Source organism: Sciurus vulgaris (assembly GCF_902686455.1).
Source record: "Sciurus vulgaris genome assembly, chromosome: 7".
Taxonomy (NCBI): Eukaryota; Metazoa; Chordata; class Mammalia; order Rodentia; family Sciuridae; genus Sciurus; species Sciurus vulgaris.
This window is the reverse complement of record NC_136467.1, coordinates 16,597,409-16,605,792: the sequence shown is the minus strand read 5'-3', so window position 1 is coordinate 16,605,792 and position 8,384 is coordinate 16,597,409. Positions and strand designations below refer to the sequence as shown.

Below are 8,384 nucleotides of genomic sequence, written 5' to 3'. Positions count from 1 at the left end.
GGAGGAGGGGGAGAAGGAGAAGAAGAAGAAGTTGTTGCACAGAACACTGTCTTCTTTGAGAAGTCATTTTATTCATTCCAGGGTAGGATTAATACCCAATATTTATGAAGAATTTCTATCCAAGACAGTTCTTCTGAGATATAGGCAAATGCTATGAGCAATTCACAATATATGATCCTGCAACATGATTCAACATCTGACAAAATAAGAATGTAGATGAAAAGCATAATAGGTCATTATTACAACCATCAAATTGACAATTTCTTGAATATACCTGAACCATGTGGTGGATAGGAAAGGACTAAACAGTTATCACATTTGATAGTTGGTGCATAAGTTGAATCCTTTGATATGTAATTTGATAATAACCAGTTGGTTAACAGTGTGCTCCTCCAATTTTACAACAAACTTGGCATTACTTCTGGGTTTCCAAACGTGTTCCATATAGCATTTAGATATATGATGGTTTATTGCAGTGTGGTAGTGTAGCCAGAAAGAGTTCTGATTATGTCATTTTTCCTGGTGTGCAGTTACCCTGATAATAGGCTTTTCGATGATTCTGGCAAGGTTGGAAGAAGCATTAAAAGGATAATTTTGCATTTATGTACCAAAATCTCACTCATTGTGACACACCTCCTGTTCACTCTGGGTGTATAATCTGGCTTAAGCCTTGGAATTGATAGAGGATATGTAACTCTTTCTATTATTGCAGTTCGACCTTCTCCCTTGGCCTTAAACTATGCTGCTCATTTAGATCAAGTGAGGATGTAGTAACCCTCCCATATATTTCTCTTCCAGAATCACCCGAACCCACATCCTAGGGCTGCAGGAGTCAGCCTGCTTATTCCCTGTTCTGACTCTTCTCTCCATTACAGTAGCCTCCTTTCCTCTGCAGCTTCAGTGCCATCAAATTACTCCCATTGAGTTTTAGGTTCCCAATTCAGTGAGTGCAGTTCCCCTCTGAGGTCTGGTCTCAGGATCAGAGTGACCGCAGAGCTGCAGAGCTCGTCAAGGATGCCACAGGTCGCCTTGTAGGCTATTTGCACAGAGGTGGTGACATGATAAGAAGCAGCGGGGGTTCTCAGGCTGCTGCGGACAATGCCTGGATTCCATGCCAGGGTGCCTACAGGTTTGTTTGCACACAGCCATCTTCATCCTGGAACACTGGCCAGGGCCTGAAGGTCCAGTGTCAGGGTGCTTGGGCTGTGACTGCACCTGAGGTTCTCCTACTGCGAGTGCTGCAGGGTCACTCCTTTGTGTAAGTGCATCCCTGGGGGCCTCTCTGCATTGAGATCTTAGGACTGCAGTGTGACCAAGTCTGGGGTATCTGAAACCCAGATCTATCAGATAGTGACTGGATCTGAGTGGACAGGTCTTGGCCAGGCAATCCTGTGAAAAGTCAGAGACTGGGGGCATTCTCCCCTGGGGAAGCACAGGTTGCAGTGGCTGGAAAGAGCCAGGCTCCCTAGCTCCATGAGCCCTGAAGTGCACAGGGACAGGTGTGACTGAATTCATGTGGTGGGAAGGTTGGAAGAGGTGTGTGGGCATGTTTCTATCCACTGCCCCAGCTGGTCAGTCTTGGCTGGAGCTACTATCAAACTCCAGACACCCCACCCATGACAACTCTTACAGACTCAGGTCTAGCCTATTCCGGAGCCATTCTAACATGGATTACGGTAAGGAGGCAGTCTCACCTCAGGTAAGGTGGAGTTCTTGACAAATAACGCAATACAGCATTACATCTAAACATGAATCAAACAAGGACTACCTGAGCTTTAAACTTTCTTTTTGTGGAAAAAGTGGCAAAATGCTTCCATGTTTTACAAGGTCACCTTTAAACAGACCAGGCTCTCCTTAACATCTTTCAAAAATTCATTTCAATTCCAATTTCAGTGTGAAGAGTAAACCAGAATTGTACATATGACTTATTGACAACAGGTTACTCAATTCAGCTATCAAACATCAAATGACATGAATAAATACCAACCGCATTTGTTATTTTTATACAAGCCCAAGATTTTGCTGCATATAATTTTAGTTTAGAGTACACCAACTTGGCAAAGCTTTATATTTAACTAAGTGTAACTTTTTATTTTTATTTTTTTATTTTTTTTTTTAGATCAACATCTTACACTTTATAATATAATACACTCACATTTATACACAAGTTTGTGTTTACAGGTACAAAAGGCAAAGAACTGCAAAGAATCTAAGCAACTGCATCATCAGCTACATTCAACAGAGTTAATACTGTTGTCCCTGCTCCCCATTTTCTAAACCTGGAAGGAAATAATAAACGCCATCCAACCTGGACTTCACTGTTAGAAGTTGGAGACTGCGTGCAGCTCGGCGCACGTCTGAGTTTCTACAGAGCTGAACTGAGACTCCATCGTGTTCCAGGCCAAATCAGCTAGAAGAAAGTCATCCATTGCTGTCTGAGTTTCATTGCTGGTGAAGAACAAGCTCCCCAGGGTTTCAAAACCTGAACTCGTGGTCTGTGTTTCTGTGCTGTTCAACTGAACTTTGCTTTCCAGAGAAGATATGTTTTTAGCAGCGGAGATTCCCTCAGTTTGGGTCTCTGTGTCTGATGAATCAGTGCTCATGGAAAAGCTGGAGTGTTTCAGGATGCTGCTGAGGGGCAGATGAGGGCTACTGTCTAAAAAGAAGTTTAAGTCTGTCTGCGTTTGCGTGTCAAACATCTCAAGGCCTAGGAAGTGAGAACTTCCCCTGTACCCATAGGGCTGGACAGATGTGTCTGCAAGTAAGAAGTCAGTTTGGGTCTCTATGTCCAGTGATTCCAAGACTGGCTCAGTGTTCATGGTGCTAAGTTCACTCTCTTCAGTTTGAGTCTGGATATTTGAAGCTGAGAAGAACTCTTCAATATCAAAATCTATTCCAGGATTCTGGGTTGAGCCAGATGGCAGCTGGGTGTCAGGCCCGGGGTTTGTGTCAGACAAAAGACTACGGTTATCCAATGTCTGATCCGGAAGATTACTTGACAAGATGTTTTCTAAATCACTTAGTAAGTCTATGGTTTGGGTCTGATTATCTGTCATGTTCTGTGAAGGAAGCATACTATTCTGTTCACTGAAGCTCAAAATAGGCGCAGATTTCTCAATATCTTGACTTAAAGTCTTAGGGTCATTCTGAGGTAACAAACCACGAGTTACTGTATCTGCTATTAAGCTGCTGCTTATAATATTGTCTGCAGGAACACTGTAGGATGAATGGACACTCTCAAAAATGTCTCCACACATTCCAGTTTGGTCCATCTGTACTTGGCCATCTGGGGCACTTTGCATTTCACTGGTTTGGGTTTCTCTGGAGATCCCGCCTGGTTGATAGCAAGTGTCCATGAACGCATCAGTCTGAGCAGCTATAGATGAAGTTATCTTTGAGCTGGGCAGAAGCGTTTGGGTTTGAACACTAATGGGAAGGGACACTTGAGAATCAAATGACAGATCAGTCTGAGAACAAGATGACACAGCAGAGTCAGGGACAATCCACTGTGCAGAAGGTAGGAAGTTTTGTGAGGCATAGGACAGATCCGTCTGTACATTGATTGAAGAAATGCTGTTCTTCTGACATGTGTTCCCCAGTTCTTGTAAAGGATTAGAGAGATTTTTACCCAAGTTCACTTGAACACCGGTACTAACTGGCTCAACAACAGGATTTAAAATTTTTGAAAGAGGTAGGCTCTCCTTAAGAGAGCAAGCCTCTGACTCTAGGCCGAGGATCAGGGTTCCTACTGACAAGGGCACTAAATGCACAGCACCTGCGGCGGAGCCCTGATCCACACCTAACACCACAGGCTGGGCCGAAGAGTCGGCGGTAGGCACGAAGAATGGCACAGGAGAGAACTGCATGACCGGAAGCTTAACCAGAGCCACTTTGGGCTTTGGTAGAAGCAACTTCTGAGGACATCTCGGGGGTGTTGCGACACTCTGCTTTCTGGCATTAGAGCTGCAAGAATCTTCAAAAGAGGTTACTAATTTTATTTCTGAAGTTTCTAGTTCTTGAGCATCTGGTCGAGGGGTGGGTTGGGTGCTCAATGGTTCAATGGTCTTATTAGATAACTTCTGGTTTTGTAGGTAGTTTTCCATTTTCCTTTTTTTACTAGGTGGATCCCTGTGTTCTGCAGGGATCTCGTGACCAGTTCGGTAGATGTGAGACTGTAATGCCGTTCTGCTGGCATAGGGACAGCCGCATGTGCACTGGAAGGTCTTGCCACAGTCCTCCGCGTGCCTTTTCAAGTCCCACTCAGTACCATAGGAATTGCTGCACTTGCTGCATTTATGCTTCTTCTCGGCATGCATTTTCATAAAGTGCTGTTTGACGAGAGAAAACTGAGAAAATGGTCTGTCGGGACCTCTAGGACATCCTTCAATTGGACAACAGTAGAATTTTGGTGTGGTTTTCAAATCTTTTCTTATTGTTGGATTTACTATGCCATCCTGTCTTGTTACGCTAACGAAGATCCACGGAAGTTTAATATGGTCCCATTCCTAAGCAGAAACTGCAAGTGACGGTACTTAGGGTCCAACTCGCAACAGCTGCTTTCCAACAACCGGGCAGGACCCACCGCGGCATCGTCGGAGGGCGCAAAGCATGCGGGCAGCACCTGTTTCTCATCCACGGAACCCGGCGAGGCGCCCTCGCCAGGCGCGGCGGGGCGAAGCCACGCGAGGCAACGCCGGGGCGGGCGCAGGGAGCCGCCGCCGCCCCCGCCCGGAACGCGCGGCCACGCCGGCGCCCCCAGGCGCTTTGTCGGGCCGCCGCACCGCGCCGCGCCGCGCCGCGCTCACCTGGAGGCGGTGGCTCTTGACCAGGTGCATGTTGAGCGCCGGGCTGTTGGGCAGGATCTTGCCGCAGCCGCGCACCGTGCAGAGGATGTTGGTCCGCACCGCCCGCGACAGCTCGCTCACGGACGGCTGGATCAGCTCGCGCGCGGGCGGCGCCGCGGCCGCGGGCGGCCGGCTGCCCCTCAGCCGCGACCCCAGGGGCCCCCACGGGCCCGAGGCGGCGGCGGCTGCGGCTCCCCGCGCGGCCTCCGGGACGGGAGGAGCCTAAGTGTAACTTTTTAAAGTGCAATTAAGAAACCAGACTGTATGATTACAATAGTCACAGGTGTGCATGGATTAACAAAAATCAAAGGACAGTCTTACATCTCATATATTTAGGGAACAGGGTTAGTGATCAGAAATTGACTTACTCAAAGCAAACATATATAAGGCAGCTCTTCAAATGTCAGTGTGACCCTTCTATGTCAGACACAATGTATAAAACAAAGCACTTATTGGTAGACTTGCCAGTAAACTTTCACATAACACTTAGACAAGGCTTAGATACACTTCTCAGATGCACACTTATACCTAATCACATATATTTAGGGTGTCAACTATATTGTTAGGTTTAACAGTTGTTTGTTTAACCAATTAAAAGTACTCATTTATGACTTTAAAACAGGTACAAACTCTAATTCTTTAAGAACTTAATTCTTCCACGTAACAAACACAAGAAAATTTTCGTGATAGACAAACTATCACCATAATCACTGTAAGTGCAAAATCATGGGACGCAGACTTCAACGGATTCAGAGAAGACTTTACTCCTTCATGGACTGAGGCACAGTTGGGACCCATTTTCTGGATGAGAAAATGACCATCAGTTACAGAGGGAATTTTGGTTTTATAGGGTACAATGATGAAATCACTGGAAACTGTGTATGTGCAATTTTGACTGTCAGGGGCTGGTTGTACAGGTTAAAACTTTGATTTAGGAGGGTAGTTGTAAAAAGTTGAAGCTCATCGTTGTCTGGAGAGATGAGAGTCCAGATCCCAGGGATGGGTACTCAAATCTTGCCTCTTGCTTTTCTTTCTCTGGAATCTATTGTTTCCCAGAGTTTCAATATTTGCAGTGCCCCCATTTAGGACTAATTTGCCATGGGGGAAGGTCAAACTTTAGGACCCAGCATTCAGTATTTGCCCCTTTCCTTTAGGACCCTTGTAATTAGGAAAGGGCGCACTGGGAGAGGGTTAATTTTTGGTCAAGTTTCTCTCCTTCCTCCCTAGCCACACTGTCTCTCCATTTTTCTTGGGGAGCCATCTTGTAGGAATATTATTTTCCATAATCACAAACACAGAATTGAGATTTACCTTCAGCAACTTACTCAGACATTTAAAAATTTGCATGCTTAGTTTTGTCCTTCTTCATCTCAGAGTTCATCACAAGAACATTATATTACTAGGCAAAATACTCTCTCATCCAGAAACATTTCTTCACCTTCTAATTTTTCCATACTAATATAATTCCGTACCTGTAACTTTTTTTAATCTTTTCTAGCTTTGGACCCTTTCTTTAATTCATATTCTGAAGTGATCCTTTTGAATGTTATCTGTGCATTTATTTTACAATACAAATTTCATCCCAGGAGAGGGTTGGACAATCCAGCATGTACAAAAACTATATCTTAATCTTTTTTCCCAGGTTGCATTCAAGGGTTGCAGCACAGGATATTTTTGAGCCTGACCTGCCTCTGTTATCATTATCACAATGCCATCCCCTTTAAGTGAGTTCACCACTGTCAATTGCACCCAGAGGCTCCTTTGGGCCTTTATCTTACACCAGGCATTTTCATACATGATGGAGGAGGCTCTCTCCACCTTTTTCTTTAGGCTTCCTTGAAGATCCCTTTGCAAAGGCAGCCTACAAAACACAGGTTGGCTTTACTTCCTGTCTTTTTCTTTTCTGGGTGCAGTTATTCTGCCAGTCTCTGCAGGCATTTAGCTTGATGGGATACTATTATAGCAAGAATTGCTTTGCTCCAGTGATGAATATCACATGGGCATATTGGGTGTCCTGTCAGATCTTAAAAGGGACACTCTTCCTGTCCCCTGGCCATAAACTGACTGTGCTAGGACCTACTACCACATGCTTTGTGGCCAGCAGCCTCTACCCCTGGGGACAAAAGGGACTACAAGCCAGGGCAGAGGTCAGGTTCTCCTTGGTCATTTTTCTGCAGCTCAGGCAGCTTTTCTGAGATCCACCCCCCACCCCCAGTTTAGGGCTGGTGTCCTAGATCCACAGTGAGATGATCTGAGAGTTCCTGAGGCCAGGCTGAGACACAGGTTGGGAGTGCCAGCCCTGGGTTTAAAAGATTGAAATCCATTTTCACCCTTTCTTCTGCTGTCCTGCTATTTTTCAATACCAGTGACAGGGCCTTTGGCACCTTCAAATTAGTTCCTTATTGTTCAGACCCCTTATCAGGCAAGTGCATAAGTGCCTGGACATACAGAATCCCTTTCATATACTTTGGCCCTGACAGACTAACTTCAATTTCATAATTGTATAATTTCCAGAAAAACCATTCAAAGGTCAGGTTGTGTTACAGTAAATCATCTTTCTCTTAGGCTAATACTTATATGTGGCCCATTCAGCCAAGATCTCTCCACTCAAGAGACTACTGGTAAGATCAATGCAGCATGGCCCATGTTTTTAAAAACCAGTAACAATTACAAATAAATAAATCAACAAATAAATAAATCAACAAACAGAATCACTGAAACCAGGGCTGACACAGGAACTTTTAAAACAGATCTGCATGTACAAAGTTCTTCCCCTTGCTTTACCTTTGGCAGACCAACTCCAACTGCAAGATTGTCTAATTGTCCACAAAGCTATTCAAAAGCCAGATTGTTACAGTAAAACACTACCTTAAACTGTTTTATACCTATAGTGGCCCTTTTTTCAACTCACTGTTCCTCTGACAGACCAACTCCAATTGTGAAATTGTTCAAAAAACAAACACAGAGAGAAAACCATTGAGGAGCCCCCAAATCATGGTTGACAGGTGGGGCCCATTACATTGAGCAGCCAAGACCTTTCCCTAGAGCTCCCTATACTATCAATGCTGTACTGACCATGTCTTAAAAGGGGCAAAACTGATACAATCAAAACAGATAACCAGAGGAAATTCCCAATCCCATAGGTAACAACAGATGAGAACCTAGGACAGATGAGAAGGGAGTAAATATCCCTAGGTTCTAGAGTCCTCTTAACCATGATTTCAATACCAGTGGTGCCACAGATGTCCCCAAAATGAGGGATGAGATGTTCTCCTGAAGAGGAATCTGATGTGTGGAATAAAGGGTCTCGGGCATGCACACTGGGAGACTTACAAATGGTCAGACTTCACTGAATTCAGTTTCCTTTTTCTCAAAGTGGACCAGGATGGAGCAACCTGTGCCATTCAGGTTCAGGGAGAGAAGGTGGAATATCCCCAAACAAAAGGAGCTTTGGCAGGTACTGGGATGTCCCTCAGACCCTCTCTTTACTCACAGGAATAGCTCCTCTGGTTTGACCCAAGGCAAGCTCACCATCTCCCA

The 8,384-nt window shown here is 44.9% G+C and overlaps 2 protein-coding genes across 4 annotated transcripts in view; both read right to left on the bottom strand.

Moving 5' to 3' along the window:
- The window catches only part of LOC306665398 (UL16-binding protein 1-like), a 162,092-nt gene that overhangs the window by 54,148 nt on the left and 99,560 nt on the right, over positions 1 to 8,384 (bottom strand). The gene's annotated exons all lie outside the window — the stretch shown is intronic.
- On the bottom strand, positions 2,119 to 4,978 carry LOC306665381 (ATM interactor). Its single transcript, XM_079146859.1, has 2 exons — positions 4,806 to 4,978; positions 2,119 to 4,454 (listed from the first exon to the last, which is right to left on the bottom strand). The coding sequence occupies exons 1-2, from the start codon at positions 4,833 to 4,835 to the stop codon at positions 2,322 to 2,324; spliced, it is 2,163 nt and encodes a 720-aa protein (XP_079002985.1). The 5' UTR covers positions 4,836 to 4,978; the 3' UTR covers positions 2,119 to 2,321.

Bases quoted from the DNA above. Each gene is read 5' to 3' on its own strand.
- LOC306665381 (XM_079146859.1), bottom strand. From the start codon at position 4,835: ATGCACCTGGTCAAGAGCCACCGCCTCCAG. The intron at 4,455-4,805 runs GTGAGCGCGGCG...GTAACAAGACAG, and splicing joins TCAAGAGCCACCGCCTCCAG to GATGGCATAGTAAATCCAAC.